This window comes from Nomia melanderi, chromosome 12 (genome assembly GCF_051020985.1).
Source record: "Nomia melanderi isolate GNS246 chromosome 12, iyNomMela1, whole genome shotgun sequence".
Taxonomy (NCBI): Eukaryota; Metazoa; Arthropoda; class Insecta; order Hymenoptera; family Halictidae; genus Nomia; species Nomia melanderi.
This window is the reverse complement of record NC_135010.1, coordinates 9,874,023-9,896,319: the sequence shown is the minus strand read 5'-3', so window position 1 is coordinate 9,896,319 and position 22,297 is coordinate 9,874,023. Positions and strand designations below refer to the sequence as shown.

The 22,297-nt window shown below is 42.3% G+C and overlaps 1 protein-coding gene across 1 annotated transcript; it reads left to right on the top strand.

Moving 5' to 3' along the window:
• The first annotated feature begins 11,240 nt into the window (after positions 1–11,240).
• Positions 11,241–12,819, top strand: LOC116430811 (uncharacterized). Its single transcript, XM_031985413.2, has 2 exons — positions 11,241–11,400; positions 11,860–12,819. The coding sequence occupies exons 1-2, from the start codon at positions 11,281–11,283 to the stop codon at positions 12,373–12,375; spliced, it is 636 nt and encodes a 211-aa protein (XP_031841273.2). The 5' UTR covers positions 11,241–11,280; the 3' UTR covers positions 12,376–12,819.
• The last annotated feature ends 9,478 nt before the right edge of the window (positions 12,820–22,297 follow it).

Sequence of the window (22,297 nt, the reverse complement as noted above, 5' to 3'; positions counted from 1 at the left end):
GCCCTTAACGTGAAAGATAGATGAACTTCATGTTTCCTACCTCCCTTTTTCAATAAATGGGAGTTGCGTGCATGCTGACCGCTTTTATCGTCGCAACCAAAATTTTAGTTAAAAAATCACACGACCGCGTTTCAATATTGTCCGCGTAATATGTCGAATTGGGCCGGGTAAAATTTATCACGTTTGTTGGCCACTCCGTCTCTCGCGTGATCGTTTGGAATATAAATCGTGTTGTCGCTGTAACCTGAAATAGTATTATTGGAAGGAAGCACGCAGGAATGAAAATAGTCTCTTTGAGAAACGAGTATAACATGATGAACAGAACATTCTACTAATTACTCTTGTTTTAGTAGAATGAAAAACCCGGAAATGTTCAATGAATGATCATCAACTTAGTTTAAACTGTAAAGAACACGTTTGAATAATTTCTTTAATTTCAAGAGGCTATAAAAAAATCAAATTGACTGTTTGAGATTCCTCAACTAATTTCGAATATTCAATGCTTTTAACACTAAAACTATCGAACAGTTAAATTGACTTTTGGAAATTTCTCTATGAAAACTCTAAGACTGTATCTATCGAGACTTTGCTTTCACATTGCCATCACGTCAACCTTCTGCACTCGAGAGATAACTCACTCACTAGATTTAATATAACAGAATTATACAATCTTATGCATAACATTAAACTTTAAACAACGCATCAATACATGAATTATCAAAACAAAAATTTTTCATAATTTTCTCATTAACACTGGAACTACCGATCAGTCAAATTGACTTTTCGAAATTTTTCCATAGAAACTCCGTCAGTGATACTATTGAAATTTCTATTGACTTACAATTAAATTAATTTCTTTTATAACTTCTCACAGAAACATCTGTTGTATTTTTAATAATTGCAAGAAGAAGAAATCCGGAATAATCTTAAGGTAATTCTCTTAAGATTCATTAAAATATTCAATATTAGAACTGGTGCAATATTGGAGCCCACAGAGTTCAAAAGGTTAACACATTGCGTACTGCTAACGAGAAATCTCGTTTTCATATAAAGACACTTAGCTACGCAACTTCGCTAATTACCACAGCATTGAGAAAAATATAAAATTTGATTCGAATTGATTATCTATTTAAAACATATTACATAACAATATGGTATCTGAGTTTCTCTATGCACAGCGATATAAGTTGATCTCAGTGAAAATTTCCATCCGCAAAATTCAGTTTTCCGAAAATCAGCCGGTCACGATCTAATAATATGCGAGAAAAACATATCGATTTTCCTTTCCTCGGGCACTTTCCTTTGAATCCTGAAATCGGCGAACGCCGGGTTCGTTGGCCGGTCAAGAAACTTCAACCCCTTCGAAACCGCCTGGACAATGGGAAGCAGCGTTCTACAAAAATTGCTGGAATATTTCCCCCTAAGGTAAGCGTTTGCGCGGCGAGCTCGGGGAAGCATAGAATCAAGTTATCATAGAGATAAACATACAATGAAAATACTTATTCCACTTTGAAAATACCGCGTTCCTTATAAATGCTCCGTACGCTTCCGCGGCTGTGAATAAAGGACGTAAAGAGTTGATAATTGCGAGTTCAGTTCGAGGTAAGTTTGCATTCTACGGGGAGAGGGCTGAAAATAAACGAGGGAAACATTCGCGAAGTTGATGATCGTTCCACGTGCTCGTCGGCCGGATGGAACGAGAATGGAGCGAATCCTTTTTACACGGAATACGTCCGACGGTATCGAGTCGGTAATACATCAAGAAGCGAACACGGAAGAGGAAGTATCATACAGGATATGCGTTGCGCAACTACCAAAGGGAGTAATAGTGCCCTGTCAGTTCAATGGATCCTCGCGGAAACTTCAATTATATTAACTTCGCCTAGTTCCACGATTCGAAAGAGAAATCTTTAGAAATCGTAACAGAGCGATTGTGCTCCTATGACATTAGTTTTATTCACAGGCGTGATTGTCAAGATATTTTTAAAATAGATTATATTATTATGTTATCTTCGATATTATTAGTAAGAAGAATCATTTGCTGAACAAACTATCTTTTAAAATGCATTTCAAATAAAGTGTAATACAAGGTTATTGAGGAAAAGACGCGAAAGAAATTCGGAGTGCAAAGGGTTAAAATGCGTTTTCTTTTGATCATTTAATTTTATATCAATTTCTACATTGTCTGATTAATTGCTTTTTTAATTTTTATCTTTACTGGTTTCTGTTTCTACTAAGGCAAATTTATTATCGAATTTTGTTTTGTATTTTGTAGTTATTTGACTAGTTACGGTAGGAGTATGGTTGTTAACGCTGAAACTATCAAATAGGTTAAAATGACTAGGTTCAAATATCCATTGTCATTGAAAAAAATATAATCACCGTATATTTAGCTGTATGCCTGACAACTTTTGTCTGAAAAGTTTATTCGCATCACTCATACATTTTAAGTTATCGAGTTTCCTCTAGAAAACCGTCGTTTAACCCGCGGCAGCGCGAAAATAAATCATTGTCGGAATTGATCAAAGTACTGCTGTCGATTCCCCAAATTCTCCGATGAAAAGAACAAATCCAGGGAACGAGTCGCGAAAATTATAGGTTTGATGGAGGAATCTCTGCAGGCCACTCTCCGTAACAAACGAGGACCCGAACTCGAATCTGAATTCCGGCGAATCCTACGTAATCTACCCTCTTTCTCCCGATTGCCCCCGGAGTTACAGGAGAACGCGTGTTATCGGAATTCTCTATTATAGGGACGTCAACCCGTGACTATCGATTATCCATATTCAAATTTCATCGATTATCCTCGACCAAACGGTACAGTCCACGCTAACTTTATTCCGTTTCGGTTCCTAGCGCTCCGTTTCGATTCCAAAACCGCCTGTTAATCATTTTCCTTTACATATCGTCCTCCCATTTTCTACCTCAATTAATAAATTATTATTTACTTCCTATTACAACCATTACCAATCATTCTCCCAACAGAGAAAACCTATCCATCCAGGAACATACAAATATAAATCAAAATCACCTAAATCTTCCAACGCAAAATTAATAAAAATTTTCGATTCCAAAACCGCCTGTTAATCATTTTCCTTTACCTATCATCCCTCCATTTTGTACCTCAATTAATAAATTATTATTTACTTCCTATTACAACCATTACCAGTCATTCTCCCAACAGAGAAAACCTATCCATCTAGGAACATACAAATATAAATCAAAATCACCTAAACCTGCCAACACAAAATTAACCAAAATTTTCGATTCCAAAACCGCCTGTTAATCATTTTCCTTTACTTATCATTCAAAATTAATAAAAATTGTCAAATTTCTGTTTCTTGCAAAAATTCTACCAACAAATATTACGTTCGCCAGCGAATTCCGCGCAAATATTTTCCCGGCAAAATTACAATTGCCGAATATGCAGCGGGAACGGTTCCCGGAGGCGGACGAAAATGGAATCGGAACGCGAGACAGAAGTTTCACGGGTCGATTACTAAACACAAAATGGCGGTCCGCGGCCGCCGGAAAAATTCCCTGAAATCTCTGGGCCGCGATCGTCCCGCGAGACACGCGTCGCCGGTTAAGGGCTCATAAATATCATTTCGCGAACCGGCCGGTGAAAATTTCATGTATACGCGATGCTGCGCTGCCCGGGAACGCCGTTTTTCACTTTCCTCCGGTCCGGCGCTCGTAAAAGCCCGCTGACCGATATTATCCACTCTAAGCTGCCGCCGCCGTGCGCCGGCCGTGTTCTGTCAACCCTTGACACCCGCGGACCCGGGGAAAAATATATCATCGCGGTCCACGCGACCCGAATAATTACCGGTCGCGTCGCTCCGCGTGTCCGCCGGTAACAAGATTTTTAATAATCCTGCGTGAAATGTTCTGAAAACGGCGCACGGCTGCCGGAACGTTCCGCGCGCACGCCGGACACCTGAAAAGGACCGCCGATTTATTGAAATTCCGAATGCGGACGCGACGGGGACGTCCCAGCGCTCGCATCGGCTCGCCCCCGTTTCCGCGATTCCCCTATCGACTCGCCGAGGACAGCTTCTGTTTCGTTCGATTCCATTTTCAGACAAATGCACGCGGCGTTGCGTTATCGGAGGGCAATTAAAATTTGATACACGACGCTGCAGGGTCTTTGCTTTCGGTGTGTTCGATTAGAGAGTGAAGTTTGTCTGAGGTTTTCGAGTTGGAACGCTTGGAACTGCGTGGGAATTGGGGAGAACGTTTCGGGTAGCTAAAGGTAAATATAAAAGAAAAATCTGCGAGTGTTTTCTACTTTTTTATTCTATTTAAGGTTCTTTTGGGAAATTGATTCTGTTTATAATAGAATTCTTGTGAATCGAAGGTAATCATATTGACAGTGAACTTTCAGGATTTCAATTGAAGATCGGATGCAAGTAATTTGGTCACTTAAACAGTAGCGAAAGTATCAGTGCATATCTTATTTTCAGTATTCCAGTGTTCAATATTTAATTTATCTTCTAAAGTGTTTTCAATACCTTACCAACTTCGATCGATAAAGATGTCACGTTCCCCAGAGCGTTGTAATTATCAGAAACCACTGCTCGAGAATTACAAACGCCTCGAATGGAAGTTCTGGGAGGTCCATTCGATTTCGGGAACAATGGTTGTGGCGACTCACGTTGCGCGATTATCCCCGATTTTCCGGGGATCTCCGGAAAACTCGGCCCTTTTCATCTACGCGTGGCTAATAATTAGGGAGCAGCGCGTGAAATGACTGACAAAACGCCGAACGAAAGGAAAGATGCACGCGATTACCTCGCATCGATCCCGAGGATCGTATCTTTGCCCATCGGGAATTGTTCCCGGTCCATCGCGCCGAAGCTCCTTAGACCCACGGGCAACGGGTCCCCGCCGGGAATAGCGGGAGCGGCTTAGGCTGAGCTGGAGAAATTAATTTGGACTACGGATCTCCGTGCAAATATCAATCTTCATAGGTTAATTGCCGAAATGAAGAGATCGACGGACCCCGACATCCCCTTTGTTAATGTTCTGCACGGATGAAACTGAATTAATGATTTTATTCGATGGTCGCCGCTGTTGTGTGCGCAGTCTTTAACGCGCTGAGACGTATTAACCAGTTAACTGTGGAATTTAGTTGAAAACCTCTGGTTCTGCGCGCAATAAAATCGAAAAATAGGAGCGTGTACTCATCGAACGCAGGGCGAATGCACGTGGAGTATATTTTAATCAAAGATCAAAGCGAAGCAGAGAAGAATTACATGTTTATGTGAAAAAGTAAAGAATTCATCGTTGAAAGAATTAGTATCGTGTCAAGCTTTACGATGACAATACTCGGCAAACACAGTTAACTGGTTAAAACATGATTTGAAGAGGAAGTTGAAATGATAGTGTGGTTAGAATAGAAAGTTCTGTTGTAGAATTTGTAGGCTTGCAATGAACTTTCGATTATCGATCAATTTTTATTGGTAATGTAAAGTTGAAATCTCAAATATGAAATTGGCAAGTTTATAGTTGAAATTTCAAATATGATATTGACAAGTTAGTTGAAATTTAAAATATGAAATTCACAAGCTAGTTGAAATTTAAAATATGAAATTGGCAAGTTTATGGTTGAAATTTCAAATATGATATTGACAAGTTAGTAGAAATTTAAAATATGAAATTCACAAGTTAGTTGAAATTTAAAATATGAAATTCACAAGTTAGTTGAAATTTAAAATATGAAATTCACAAGTTAACAGGTGAAATTTCAAATATGAAATTCACAAGTTAGTTGAAATTTCAAATATGAAATTCACAAGTTAACAGGTGAAATTTCAAATATGAAATTGGCAAGTTAATTGTTGAAATTTCAAATATGATATTGACAAGTTAACAGTTGAAATTTCAAATATGAAATTGGTAAGTTAACAGTTGAAATTTCAAATATGAAATTGGCAAGTTAACAGTTGAAATTGAAAATTTCAAATTGGCAAGTTAACAGTTGAGATTGAAAATTTCAAATTTGAAATTAGCGGCAGAAACGTCTTCGCGACGACGTCGATGCTCGATACGCGTCGTTCCGCGGGTCGTTCGTCATCATTACCAGCAGCCCCGGTAATTAAAACCCGCCGCTTTGTGATGGACGAGCGAGCGAACGGATTTTCCGCGGCGCGGAAGATGGATCGCGCGGCCCGGCGAAAATCGCCGCGCGATACTCGCCCGGTGTCCCTCCGTTTCAAATTTTTCCGCCCCTCCCTCCCCGCGCCGCTCTCATTCGTCAAGGAAATCTGCAATTTTCCGAGAAGTGGGTCGCGCGATTGAGATATATCGCGAGTCGATGACGTTGATCGAATCTCCGGGAAAATTCGGGACACGTCCCCTGCCGTGCGCTCACCCCCGGTCCCAGACTAGATTTCTATCGACGCAGTTTCTCTTCTTTCGAGAGAAAAATAGGAAATTTCGCCGAGGACGACACGCTGCACCGACTTTTCTGGAAAGCGGAAGCTGGCTCGGTGTACGCGGCATCTAAATGCATCGGAGGCGCAAGGCCTGATGGGAAGATAGGTCAGGTCCTTGATGGACGCGATATAGACGGGACAAAGGGAATAATCGTCGAACAACGTTAAGTGAATTTTCGAATTTCCTGGAGAATAATTGTGGAACAATGTAGGGAGAGATTTTGGAATTTTGAAAGGGAACGATCGGTGAACTACGTTGAAGGAGATTTTGGAATTTCGAGGAGAATAATTGTTCGAAGCAATATCGAGAGAGATTTTCGAATTTCAAGGAGAGTAATTGCTGAACAATAGAGAGCGAGAGAGATTTTAGAATTGAAAGGAGAACAATTCTCGGACGATATTAGGAGAGATTCCGAAATGCTCCGGTTATACTGCGAATATTTGTGGAAATGAATATTCATCGAGTTTCCTTTTCCCCAAATGGGAAAGCTAATTATAATGGAAACACTTTTCATCGGGAATTCTAATTTCAACCGGGCTGCGAATTGCTACAAGGATCTTTCATTTTGTTTTTCGGCCGCGGAGCGTGAAAGAATTTTAACCAGCTTACGTTGCTTGACTTTTTCCATCTGGGAAACAATTAACAGCGTTTATTTGTCGCGCCGGCATTTTTAGTTGCCACATTTTCTCCGAGTGAGAGGGGAATAAGATGAAAATAAACGTTCGAGTTTCTCCGAGATTAAAATTAATTAATGCGTCCGAAAGGAACCGGTCGTTGTCGAGTGTTTTATTCTCTCGTCTTCGCGGGATTGCAGATTTCCTGGATATGAAACATTTTTCACCGGCGATTCGTGCCGTTCCGCCGGTCGTATATGCGGCAACGATTTTCCCTGTTCAGAGCAAACGCGAATGAGCGAAAAAGAATAACTTTCCCGGAGCGATGTGAACGTTATTCCGTACTGAATTAATTATCTACGCTCGACTCGACGGTAACGCCCCGGACCGGTGTTCGCTGATCGATATTCGATATTCTAATTCGGTGACATGTTTATGGAAACGTTCGTGGCACACGTGTCATTACACCGCTCGTGCTCATATTCGATCAAGACCATAGATTCGAAATTAATCAACGAAAATGCGAAATAGTTCGTGCGCCGTCTGATCGTATATTTCGGTCATCGGTTCTTCTGTGAGGATTAACACTGTGACATTACGCGCCGCAGCATGGCCATGTTTAATTACCTACGATAAAAAATCAGTTTAAAACATTCGACAATTCGAAATACCACTACCATTATACTTTGTGCAATGCTGATTATGGTTTCGTTCTGTTTCTTTTAATAATTAAACAATAATCAAATTGACCTTTGTTACCCAACGATCAATTATTATTAAGATTTCTTATAATAAATTTACAGAGTAAAATAAATGATATATTAGAGTTAAAAATGAATTTTTCAAGAACTTATCATGAGGTCAAATGAAATAGTCTAAGTTTCGATGATACGCTACAGAAGCCCATGAAATCTTCATTAAAAGATGAATAAATGACGATATCCTTTCATCCATTGTCCGTCCGGTAAAATAAATACTAGGAAATATCGCGTCGCAAATAGATATTTTTATAACGGAATTTCAAGGTATTGACGACGAACAGAACGCAATTCCGCGTTGAATGGTTCGGTCGAATGACAAGATCAATAAAACCGAATGAGGTATTATCGGAGCTCGAGTTTTATTAATTCGCCGAGGCTTTTCGCGGGATATTAATGCATGGAATTCCGCAATCTGATTATACGCTATCACAATAAATTGGAAGGAAACGCGTCCGGTAATTTGCCCCCGGGTCGATATCTATTTCCCGCCGGACAAATATCGAAGAAAAATATTCCCGAATGAAATACAATATTTTCTTGCGGCCCAGTTATTCGGTCCTCGGTTCCCGCGCGAGCCAGAAACCAGGGCGGCGCTTATTAAAACAAGGATTTCGTTCCGTCCTTCGCTGGAAAATCCGACAATCGGCTCGGCGTTCGGCTCCTAATATATTGTCGAAGGTGGAAAAGTCCGCGGAAAATGAAACAAACCGTTCGGGGAAAGGTTGCTGTTTTCTTCGAAATTAACACGACCCGATAACTGTACCGGAAAAATACAAATCGCTGTTTATTTTCCCGGCGGAATTGCAAAACGCGAATGCTGGCAAATATTTGGATTCCCCGGTGGCCACTCGCGAATTCAAGATATTCAAATGACCCTCGAGGACGCGGATAACGATCAACAGAGCTGAAGTTGCGAAACGGTCACTGAAAATTGTTTCCCCTTTGTACTTTTCACGTTGGATGCGTCATGCCGATTCTCGGGAGCGAAATGATTTTATCGCCGAGTAAAAGGCTATCAGTCTCCGATAAAATACTCGAGACAGTAACATTTGTCGTGGCGAATGCAAGATTTCTCGGTAAAGCTAGGAACAGTATTCAAAGCTTCTCTTATGCATGTTCGACCGTAAAACCACGGAGCTGTTTCGAAAGTTGGATTAAAGAATTAATGACAAACTGAGAAACTCATATGCAACGATGATCGGTACGTCGACGATTGATAAAACGTGATAATCTTTTACTCTAGACGCTAACGCAAGAGATGATAACGAAACGACGTTACTAATAGGACGACGTAATATAATTAAACACATTCTTTCGAGGTTATCGAATAGTGGTAAAGGGGAAGAAGGGATTTAAATGTCAACGATCTTTCTTAATTACCAAATTTACAAATCACACGTGCAAATCGTGCTCGCGAAGAATTCTGACGTGAATGCGGGCGGAAAGTTTTGGCTAATTGTAAGCACAAATTCGTTCTGTTAAGGCCACTTACAGCCTTACCGTTTCTCTCGAGCCCTTAAATCATTGCAGTTTTAGTTTTTGTATACACTTTTATCTTTTCTCGGACTTAGCTGCACATTTGGCAGTTTTCTCGTAACAGTAAGAGCCCTCGTCCCGTCGCAACTTGCAATCGTCCTTAAGTATTACGAGAAAAGACCGTGGCAGCCACAAATCCCTGAACCCATAAGGCCCGCGATTCTTGCTGTAGATTTTCCTTGCCTATTGTTTACATCTGGTGTCCAGTCACCAGTATTTTTAACTCTCTAGCCCGTCTGTTAGCGTGTGTTATTAAGGCCTAAGCGTTTCTTGCTTTTTACCTGCCACGGTCGACGACTGCAAACGGGACGAATTAGTTATTAACATTAGCAACATGGAAGACCCAAGAAGGGAGGGGACTGTCTCTCCCTTCCACGAGTAGCTAGATGTCAAAGGGCCAACCAGAACGACTTCACCCCCGCGAAGACGACTTGCGGAGGTGTCGTCGAAGACGATTCTGGGAGGCCCAGTCAGTTAAATGCACACAGTTGAGAAACAAGTTTGACAAGTATCAGCTCAAATAGTGCATAGCACAGAGTACGGAGTAGGAAGTACGGATTGCAAAGCATCAATTAGCAATTTCGATCAAGCGCATAGCACTATAGTCAAAGTCCGCTTCACCTCCTACTCGCTTCTAAGTTTTGTTCCCGATTCTTATCGGGTGGTCCTTCGAGATATACAAGTTTATTAGTCGGCACACCACCTGCAAACGCCTACAAAGTTCGATATCGATTTCTGTCGAGGATAGAGATCGCTGACCGCTTATCGATCGCGATCCAGCGTTCGCGCTTCTATTCCAGACTGTCGGGGTTTGAGCGGGGCCTCTGAAATATTCCATTGTACCCGGTGACGATGGTCACGTAACGTCGCGAGTTGTTTTCTCCTCGTTATCGTTCGATACCTGCGAATGTAAATAGTCGATTGTTGCCTGGTGGCTATCGGCTCTCATGATCACGACTTTTTTGCGATCGCACGGGCGCAACTGTCTCGCTTATCGAACCCCCAGCGTAGCGACATAGGTAATGGAAAGAATGAATGGAGAGAATGATCGCCGCCATGGGAAATGTAGATCGCGAAACGGTTGATCCAGAAGTAACCGTGTTCCCTATGAATACACATTGATATTCGGTTCGTTTTAATCCTAAGAAATATTGTATTGAGAGCAGCGGTAATAATAAAATAATTTCAATGATTAATCGATTATTTATTCAATTAAGTAAATAATGATTTCAATAATTATTCGATTAATTGTTCAATTAGTTATTCAATTCGTTCAATAATAATTTCAATAATTAATCAAATAATTCTTTAATTAGTTAAACGATTAATTGAATAATTAATCAATAATTTTAACAGATTAGTTTCGTGGTTACACTTGTTGCCACTGTCCACCGTTAATCGTTTACCAGGAAAATAAAAAGATTCTGTGGTTATTCTATGAATTAATTTACTGTAAATTATATAAATTAATAACAAGGATAATAATGTTGCATTTCAACTCGAGGGAATGGTATCTATATTGGTTAAACTACACACGAAATTTTCGCCACGAGTGTGACGATATTATAAGACAAGGAGTTGATCTATTCGGTAAAGAGATCGATTTAATCTCGAGCCAAGCAATTTCTATTATAAAATCTTGTTAGGGTTATCTTGATTTTCGCGATTGCTAAACGAATTTAAAAGCTTCACGTTCCAGAAGTGAGAAACACGCTTTACTCGTGCAGAAAGGGATAGAAGACATTTACGTAAGTTGTTGTCAGTGTTTGACAATGGGTATAGCCGATCGGAGGCGATTCGTCAATTTTCTGAGAATCATCAGCGGCGATTGATAAGAGCAACCTATAAATGATCTACAGTGATACGTTGCACGGCAGATCCGCGACAATTAAAGTAGCTACTAAACCGTCGAGAGATCGCTGTCAAGGATGCGCAATCTAATACTCCTTGCCACGTGTTTGTCCCTAATCGCAGTCGCGTGGGGAAACTTGATCGAAGGATGGCATCAACCGGGCGAGATAATCGTCAACAGCCAAGTCATCCGCAGAGTAAGAGATCCATTATTACATCTTTCTTCGATTTGTTGCAATTAATAATTATCCAGGTTGAACTCGGCTTAGCAGTGTCGTTTCAACTTCTCCACTACTTCTTTCAATAATTATTCACAATAACTAAACGCACTCCACATTATCATACTTTCAAACGACAAATAAGAGAAACCCATATTCTACAATTCATCTAAATTAAATAAAGTTCGACTTACCAACGAAACGGATATAATCGAAAATTGAACGATCCAACACTAGATTTACTACACCGGTGTCTCAGTAAAATTTTAGATCCACTTCGATAGATACAATTCTGTCCCCTAATCTCGAAGATTACCTATTACTTAACGAAGCGTGTAACGAACGTAGATCTAGTGTTAAACGGTAATGAATTTCGTTGGCGATCCGGAGCGGCGCGCGCGTGAAAGTCGTTTGAAATGGAAATGCTTGCGTTTTCAGCCGAGGATTATAGGAAGACCGAACATAGCGACGTGTACGGGGGTGGCTCCCCCGGGATACGAAATTTCCTTCATCATTGTAACGACTCCGAACCCGTGGATAGTGAGACTTAGTGTCGCCAAAGGAGGTCTCCAGTCGGACTACGCAGTCGTATCGGCGATTGGAAGACCCAGCTGGGGATTCGTTATTAAATGTATCATTTTTGCCGCGCCTTCCGACAAAACGACCACCCCCAAGACTACCACGCAGAAGACCACCACGCAGAAGACCACCACGCAGAAGACCACCACGCAGAAGACCACCACGCAGAAGACTACCACGGAGAAGACTACCACGCCGCAGACTACCACGGAAAATAATGCAAACACCACTTCAACTTGGGAACCTAATACCAACACAACTCCAACTTGGGAACTGACTAGCACACCAGCTCCAACGACACCGTCTCCGACGGCATCCAGCGAAAGTACGGAATCAACCGACGAATCTTGGAAACTCATTAATGACATTGAATAATCCAGTTACAGTGAAGTCGATCGTAAATACTCGTACATAGTCTGCCATCAACGACTGACGAATAGCTTAGGAAGTAAAGGTCGTCAGCGCAACAAGATTTAAACGACTATCGTTTCTAAGATGTATTGTATTCCATTCGTAAATGTGATACTTGAAACGCGCAATGATTACGATGTAATTCGTGTCTCTTATTTGATGAATGCGTGTCATACTTGCGGGTAATTGCGCGAGTTGACGTTCAAACGGGGCTCAACGATCTGCGCGACGTATTGGTATCCTACTGAGCGTGAATAGTGTCTAATGTTTATATTCTATGGCATGTAAAGCGGTGATGGTGTTCAATACATTATTGATTCACTCGTTCGTTTCTTCTTTAACGTCTTTCCCTGAGCTCCATTTTCTCTGGTGTGCATTAAACTTTCCGACGGATCTACAGCGTTCAAGTTCCAGATCGTTTTCGGTATTGATTCCATACAACATAGATGTGTCGCTGTCATTAGTGCAAAGGATAGAGCCACAAAATAAGTGTAATATGTTCAATACTGAACGTTAAATAATTATTATAATAGAAAACAAGCATTAGTTTCTCTTTCAAACACTCCGGCCGAAAACCTTTGAAAATACCGAATTATTTATTTCTAAAGAAACATGTATAAAGAATAGGTGTTGATTGTCCTATAGTATCTTCTCACGCGACATCTTTATACGTCACAATACCAAAAAGTTCTTAAAGCCTTCATCGTGTAAAAGTTTCGAAACCCATGTGGAAACTTTCGAACGCCACTGTACACTGCACAAAACAAAATTCGACGCTTCGACTATAAGTAGCTTCCGTCATTAACACGTCGTACGCTGCACGATTTTAAGGTGCAGAATATACGAAATGAAAAAGGTGCAATATCAAATAATTTCATTGAATTGCGTTGTTATCGCAGGTTTGTTTTGCTGAATGTCGTCGCATTATGTAGCGTTGTTTACAATATAGGAATGTTCCCATCATCGTTTAATTGAGAGAATTGCAGTGACTGAATTTGGGCGGTCACCGGTGACCCACATGGCATTCAACGTGTTAATAAAGAAACGCTCAAACGTCCAAACTGTAAGAACTGTACAAAACGCAGCTGCACGCTCGCTGTAGAGTCCTCGATTCCACGGTCCCGTGGAAACGGAACAGCTTTAACAATCGGTTAGCAGGAGCCAGCTTTCGTCGCTGAACCGCGTCGAATAAATTAAAATTTCCGCGCGGAGCAGTCGTAAACCCGTTTGGTAACCTGGGTCCGTTGAGCCGGGGGCCGCGCGGAATAACGTCGCCGTTCCCCGGACCGTCGCCGCTTACGTACACATTTTCAGGCGCCATTGATTCCGTGACGGGAGGTATGTAATTCACTCGTCGCCGCTTGAAAATTCTAAGCACAGACGGTTTCGTTGCTAACGCGTTTCCAGGAAATGCTCCCCGGGGCGATGCTCCTCAAGGCTGCATCGCACGTAAACCGCCACTGTTACTTGATTCGCTTCATCATCCGCAACCGACTTAGAACCGTCTTCTCCTCCGTTCAACCAGGGATCCCCGTTCCTTCCGCTTTCTTTTTCCTCTTGTCTCTCCCCTCCTTCTCGGTGTTTCGCTCTCCCCTTCGTCAATTTTCCTGTTTCCATCGTTAACTCTATTCTGGCCTCTATTTTCCTACCCTTCTTGCCTCTAGCTTTTCCTTTGTATCCCTTTCTTTCTCGATTTCGCTGATTCTCTATCTTTCTGTTTCCTCTCTTCTTGATTGCACTTCTTTTCTTCTGCTTCTTTCTTTTTCTTAGTATTTCTGCCTTCTCTTCGCTAATTTCCTTTCGCTATCCCTTCGCTATATTCCTTCGCTATATTGTTCTCTGCTTTGCCTTTTGCTTTTCTATATTTCTTTATTTCTTCCTTTCTCTTTTCGCTGATTCTCGTTACCTTTCTGTTTCCTCTCTTCTCTTCACTTCTTTTCTTCTGCTTCTTTCTTTTTCTTAGCATTTCTGCCTTCTCTTCGCTAATTTCCTTTCGCTATCCCTCCGCTATATTCCTTCGCTATATTGTTCTCTGCTTTGCCTTTTGCTTCTCTATATTTCTCTATTTCTTCCTTCTTCTTTCGCTGATTTCCTTATTTCCCATTTGTTTCTTCTTTCATTTTCTTCAGCCTCCCCCTTCTCTCCCTTCCAATTTCCTTACGCCCCGTTTCTCTCTTCTTTCATTTTCTTCAGCCTCCCGTTCTCTCTCCCTTCCAATTTCCTTACTCTCTCTGTTCCTTTCTTCCTCCACTTTCTTCAGCCTCTCTCCTCTCTCTCGCCCCAGCGCCGATTCCTTTCTCCCGCGTTGTCGTTATCGGTCGCGCACGCGCGTCAGCCGTGGCCACGCGCTCGTGAAAATTGTACTCCAATTTGGTAAAATCCGATTTGTATGGATGGTCGGGATCGCGGTATCGAGAGGACTGGATATCGAGTGCCGGCGCCCGTGGAATTTTGATGGCATTTACGGCCGCGGGAAGGCCAGGGGGTGGCGAAAGGGGAGGGAATCAAGTGGCGTTCCTATCCGCCTCTTTGAAAAATTAATTCTTCCCGTGCCCGCTGATCAAGCCGGGCTTCGTTAAATATTTCAAGGAAAACGGAAACGATCAGCGCTCCGCCGTTCCCCGCGACCCCCGCGCCGCGCACTCGAGAGCACGCCTCTAACCCCGCGAGCGTCCGGTAATCGTTCTGGAGGCCATTCGACTGGAAAATATAAAATATCCCTTCCGCCGATGGAAATCTGCGCGGCGGCTCGCCTTGTTCGGGCGAGTTCGTTAATCGGAATACAGTGGAGCCTGGATTATATGGAACTCGGTTATCCGAACCTCGATCATCCATCTTGGTTGATTCCCCGAATCAACGGTCTTCGAGTTGCAAGTTGATTACCGATAGATGACCTCGTTGAATATTAAGACATCGGTCTTCTTATTCTACATCATGATCCCATTAAACAAAATATCCCCCATTCCAATAAAATTCGGAAAATAGCCATTTCTAACCGAAATCACAACTACCTCAACCCGTTCACTCGTAATTTACTTTTTCAGTGTATAAAAGGGAAACTGTGCTTATTTCAATTGATACGGTTACAAGGAAGCCAATAAACTTATTTTTAGGAGTACTTACTTAAGGGTTGGTTTGTAGAGGTAGCGAGATATACAGTGTCTTTCAAAAGTTCCCGGCCGGATCGTTTATCTTACACGATAAAGGCTTTAAGGACTTTTTGTTATTATGGAAATATAAAGGACGTCGCACATGTCTTTAGAAATAAATAATTCAGCATGTTCGAAGGTTTTCAGTCGGAATGTTCAAGAAAGAAAATAATTAGGTACGTGAAATACTTCTATAAGACACATATATCCAATTAAGAGCGAGATTACTATTTCTTTTTATCAAAGCAAGATACAAATTCTACTTTCCCTAACCTAGACGAAAGCACCTCTTCATCTTAAAAATAATCCGTTAGTCAGACTTCAGTGTTCCCTACGCGGGACAGTAAAAAATTAAAATCTCCTTCGCGAAACATCAGCGTGACGCTAGAGTCGAACCCGTTCGCCCAGACCACTTTCGTATTCGTATTTTCATCCCCTAACGTCGGACGGCGCGCGAGCATCGAAAAATCGTGAAAAGGGAAACGCGGGGGTGCCCTTCGCGCGACGACTACACAGCAACAAGTGAGAGCCGAAGAGTTATTGGACCCAAAAGCCTGTAATAATAGCCGTCCCCTCGCACCCCCGCCGAACCCCTCGACATTCGGAGCCGAGCGGAATCGAATGCTTCTCCTCCGGTTTTATTCCGGCGCATCTCGATGAGAGGAAGTCAATACAAGGGGACAGCTGGCCGACCGGAAAAATCGTCGCGTCTCGCGGCTCCCGATTACAACGATATGTTTTTTTACCCTTTTTCTGGTCCCCAGACGCGCAGAGTTCCGATAACGACGCGAACGGAGAAGGGGAACGCGGTCCGCTGCGGATTTTTCAGCGTTCGATACGCCACGCCGGAAGATTAGGATAGGAAGATCGGCTGTTCGGAGTTGTTCCGAACATCAGGAGTTGTTCCGTTTATTCCGGTAAATGTTTCTTGAATTCTTCGTTCCAACGTGAACGATCGGAAATGTTCCTCGGCTCGTTTTGCGCACGGATTTTGGATTTTTCTAGGAATTACTGGCGAGGTGGATCCAGTAGAGTAGGAACTTTGAGTAACGGTAGAAGAACAGTACAGATATGAATGTTATTAACGAAAGGAAATGAAAGATGATTAAATTAAATTTCCCTGTTATTCAATATCAAAATTTTAGCACTCCCAAAGAATCAGCAAAGAAACAGATCGTCTCAACATTAACCCTTATCACTCCAAGAATTCAATATCGATATTCCAACACTCCCAAGGAATTAACAAAGAAATAGATCTCTTCAAAATTAACTTTTATCGCTCCAAGGATATAGAATGATATTTAACCAACTCCCAACGCAATAATAATAAACCTGCGATATTCTATCAGTGACAATATTCTGCAATATTCCGGAGTCCCACGAATTCACAGAAACTGAGCCTTTATCCAATTCATCAAACTTCCGTCAGCTCTCCCAAATAAAAGCCACCTCCGTCCGTTAAAACGGAAAATTACCCAGCGCGATTGGCCCGTGAATAAAAACAATGGAAAAAGAAGCGATTCCCGGCGAACGTGACGGAGCGTGCCGGAAGTCGGGATTCGTGGAGCATTGTCGCGGCGAGAGTGCGGATCTTAATTTCAAAACGCGTCCCCCCATTTTTATCGCGGCCGGTGATCCGTCTTTATGGTTTCGTTATGCGCGCCGCGGCGAACGCTCGCTCGCTCGCCCGGCCGCCGCCGCGCCGCTCGTATTGTGAGCATATTTGTAATGCATTAGCATGCCCGCCACGGAACTTTTATCGACGCCCATATACCGGAGTTATTTCCTCCGTGGATGCGGTCTATCGGCGCATCGCATGTAAAACAGCGCGCGCCCGGCCGCCGCGCCACGATTCATCTTTTTCACGCCCCGACCGCGCCGCGTTGCGCCGCCTCGGTGGCTTGTAATTTTTCTCGAGAACGGAAGTTTTCGTGTATCTATCCGATCGCGGCCTCGCTCGGAAGCTGCCACCGAGGAGGACGTAACACACTTGTCCCGAACTTTTTTCCCATTCCCTTCTGTTCGTCCCCGCCTCTTCCGTTCTCCGTCAGTTTCGACTGATCGACGTGCCGATCGAGCGACCGACGAATCGTCGAAATTGATTTTCGTATCCGAACGGACGACGGGACGCATCGGAGCGGCGCGCAGCTGCGCGTTCATCGGTCCCGCTGCATTTCAATGCGTTCGACGTCTAACGAGGCATCTGGGAAATATGAGTGTCGAGATCGTACGTGCGGATTACGCGATATCGTAACATTCGGGGAAAGTACGCTCGGGAGCTTGTTAAGACACTCGCGCCGCGCAAACGGAATTTGATATCCCGCGGAAATTACGGATGGAGCTGCCGTGTTGGTCTTGTCGAAGAGTTTCCGCGTTAACGGCTCGCTGTATAATCTTCTTTCTAATGGTTTATTTTGCTATTAATAAGTCCGCGGGAGCGTGTATTTACTTTCATGGCGGAACGATGGTAATAACGGAGCAGTTTTTCGATGAGCGATGCAGCGAAGTAGATTAACGAGTTACGAAGTTCTAGAATCTTAATTGCTATCCTCTTCCGAAAATCCTTAACTTCCGAAATCATTAACAATACTCTACTTATTCAAAGTATCCACATAAAGAATCTTTAGATACTTCCCACTCTACTGCATTATCGCAACACGGAGACTGCATCTCAACTTCAATCTCCACTGTAGTAAAAATTTATCAAAGAAACCTCCATTTTTTAATAAAACTTCAATCATCCTCCGCAATCAACATCTTCGTCGACTAAATCCAATACAGCTACTTCGTATTCCCATTTGCTTTTTCACTTCCATCGATCCAGCGTTATGAACTTGACAAAATCCAACGACAGTGAGTTACCATGCCTACGAAAAGTCGTCCATCGGGTCCAATTCGCATCTGGCGTGACTAGCATCCGCGCAACTCGGTGACAAGCGATCGAATCTCGTTCGCGCAGCCGGCCTAGCCGGCGAACCGCCCGGCCGGCTCTCTTCCGCTGATTCAGATGACTCTGATACGGCAAAACGAAGACTTTGAATGATAAATGGCGGCGAACTATCGCGCGCGCGCGCGCGCGCCGGAGCCAGCCGTATCCGGATTCCCGGGCGCGTTTATTAAATGAGATTTATGCCGCTAAAGGACGGGGAATTGGTAAACCGATCGCGAACACCATTCCCGCGTTTCAATGGGATCTTACGGGCGACCGGAAAGCCCGGGATTCTCGGTACGCCCACCGTCTTCCTTTTGCTCCCCTTTCCACGGGCCGTTCTTAATATTTTATGGGGGCACCGTTGTCGCCTCCGCATTTACATCGAATACCCGCGCGGGGAAAAACTCGGACGGCTAGATTTTTAATAGCCTGCAGCCGTTGGTCGTCGATTTTCTGAACACCGCTCCGACGAACAATGTTATCGCGTTCCTCGCGGTCAGTTTGTTGGCCGAGGCGAGCCGAGGGATCGAAAGGAGAGATTCACGGCCGGGTTTCGAGGAGGTTCGCGCGCCGCCGCTGCGGGATTAATCCTTTCAAGGCGAATATCGGGGCTGCGCATGTGGAATCGAGAGATTCGAGGAAAAATTGTTTGAACAATGAAAGGTGCAGCTGTCTTCGTACGGTTCTCTGGTGTTCGAGAGCCTGTGATGTTGATTTTTATGGGAACGGTTCGCGAGATTTGATAGGATTTTTATTTGTGAAGGATATTAACCGTTTGCGGAAGAGTCTTTGACGTTGAACTACCAGATGGGTGGAATGACCATTCCTGATTTCTTCTTTCTGGAATTATTGAGAACAGGAGTTCTGGAAAATTATTAAAGAAATTGTTTAGCGATATGCAGACTGAGGAATAAATTGATTATAGTCTCGATATATTTCTTGAAGTTTCTATAGAGGGATTTTTATAAGTTAATTCAGCTGTTTGGTAGTTTTGTTGAAGTATATAAACCTTGTAACATATGAAGAAATATGTTATACATCGAATGTTTAAATAATAGAGAAGGAAACTATAGACTGATCTCTTGCTGTTTGAGTGATGAAAGCAGACATTTGCAATTTAATATTCCGAATACGAAAATTTGCAAAGGGTTAATTATACTATAATTGTATTACAATCAGTCTTATAGTGCTGAGAATACTTTTACATCTTGTTTCCACGAACTTTTCAATATTTTAAATATTCTATTTGATCGACGTAACGAGCAGTTGGTTGATAGAAAGGAATCTAAGCAATTTTCTTTATTAATTATGTTCGAAGTGGGGGAAATGCAATTTAAGAATGTCGAACGCGACTCCATGTATGGATCAAGTGACTGTGAATAAAATTCGTGTCGAGTCATACTCGACGAAGGGTTGGGAAGGGTTAAACGAGGAGAAAAAGGAGAAAGAATCGACTGCCACGCGAGAAAACGACACGTCAATTAAGCGTCGCTTTATCGCGACTCGCCGCCTCCGTGCCCGATTTTCCGTCGCCGGTCGCGGCCGAGGGACGAGGGCAAGGTAATTAATCGGGCGCGAGCTCGAACAACGTTTCCTATAATTTCATCATTACATCCGACTTGACGTGACGCTGGGCCCACGAGACAGATTCGACGGAAATAATTAAAATGTTTCGGTTCAGTGAGCCGTACCCGGCGAGTTTCGATTCCCCGCGGGGGCGAGGGGTGGTAAAAAGTCGGCCAACACTTCGGAAAACTCGGTTGAAATTCTGTAACGCTCGTCGATAGGCTTCCTCGCGACCCGATTTCTGGGCCGGACCAATCTGGATCGACGGAGAACGAACCGACGTAGAACATCGGTACGTTTCCAGGTTCATTCGGTAGCAATGATCATTTCCGAGGGCCTTTAAGGGAATCGTTTGTCAGGCGTCTCGGAGTGTTGGAAATTTAAGTAAGAAAAAGGAAATATTGCAATAGACAAACTGGAAAAATTATTTTTAATTTTACATTTGAAGTAACGCGATTTTAATTAGACGCGTGATTACATTCTCTCGCGCTCCAATAATTTAGGGAAACGTCAATTTTAAATTGAAATTACGAATTTTTAATTGAATTTTAGAGCTGAATAAGCTTGAAAGATTTATAAGTGAGATGGTAGGTCAGGTTGAGAAAAATAGTTCAAGGCATCAAGAGTTCCAATTATTGAGAGTAAGGAAACAATAGAAATTAGAAGTTCAATTTAAAAAGAATCAGAGAACAATAGAAATCAAAAGATTCCCCTCACAATTATCATTATTAGTTCGAATTAAAAATAATCAGAGAATAATAGAAAACAAAAGTTTTCCGTCACAATTAACATTAGAAGTTCGAATTAAAAAGAATCAGAGAACAATAGAAACTCAAAGTTTCATAAATTATTATTAGGAGTAACTATCGCGCAAAGGTTCAAATTATAAAGAATAAGGGAACAATATAGATCAGAAATTTCACGTTACAATTAACATTAGAAGTCCGAATTAAAAAGAATCAGAGAACAATAGAAATCAGAAGATTCCCCTCACAATTATCATTAGTAGTTCGAATTAAAAAGAATCAGAGAATAATAGAAATCAAAAGTTTCCCGTCACAATTAACAATAGTAGTCCGAATTAAAAAGAATCAGAGAACAATAGAACCTCAAAGTTTCACAAATTATTATTAGGAGTAACTATCGCGGAAAGGTTCAAATTATAAAAAATAAGGAAACAATATAGATCAGGAATTTCACGTTACAATTAACATTAGAAGTTTACATTAAAAAGAATCAGAGAACAATAGAAAACAAAAGATTCCCCTCACAATTAACATTAGAAGTTCGAATTAAAAAGAATCAGAGAACAATAGAAATCAAAAGTTTCCCGTCACAATTAACATTAGTAGTCCGAATTAAAAAGAATCAGAGAACAATAGAAACTCAAAGTTCCACAAATTATTATGAGGAGTAACTGTCGCGAAATATTGCGGCGTACACAGTATAACAAGTTACGCGCGTACGCTCGTACTGTCCCATTCTGCGTTCCGGGTCCCAGCCATTCGGCCCCGATGACGTATTGTGGCCGGGCGCGTAAACCGTGGAAGTTGGCTCGCGCCTCGTACGCACGGGACATAACTACGCTCGATCTCCGTCGTATTTCAACGGGCGTGCAGCCGCGCGACAGCCAGTATGCAAAACGCGTGCATGCCCGTAAGCGTGAAATTACACGGCGCGCGAGTGAGCCCCGGCGAAAGGAAAACGGACGTCGGAGGGGGGAAACGAAGCCAGACACTGCGAAATCAGGCGATCGAAAGTCCGATTTCGATGAACAGGTAGCTCGAAAAACTTCGCCTCGGAATTTGGTGAACGGACTGGACTATCCCACCGTGGAACGAGCGTAATGAAGTGGCTTATTGCGTTGCGAATAGCGTACAATGAAACTCTGCTTATGCGACCTCGTCGAGGGTGAAGTGGCAATATAAACGGAGTATCCGTATAATAGAAGTCCACTGATTCGTATCATTATTTTAGAGTTTTCGAGTAACCGAGATTCATGTTTAGTCGCTAGCGAGAAGATAGAACAATAGAATGAATGACAATGCGTTTGTTAGACGATCGAAAGTGAACAGATGAATTCAATTTATATCATCATTCTTCTGTTCTAGCGACTGGAAATTATGAATTTTATAAATTTGAAGAAGTATTTCTAGAAATAGAGACTTCGCGGAGCACGAATTAATGCATGAATAATTAAAGTAACTGTTACTGTGTTTTATAGCGTCTAGACTGTATA

Excerpts from the sequence above, each read along its gene's own strand:
- LOC116430811 (XM_031985413.2), top strand. The coding sequence starts at position 11,281 with ATGCGCAATCTAATACTCCTTGCCACGTGTTTGTCCCTAATCGCAGTC. Across the intron at positions 11,401-11,859 it reads ACAGCCAAGTCATCCGCAGA|CCGAGGATTATAGGAAGACC; the intron begins GTAAGAGATCCA and ends TTGCGTTTTCAG.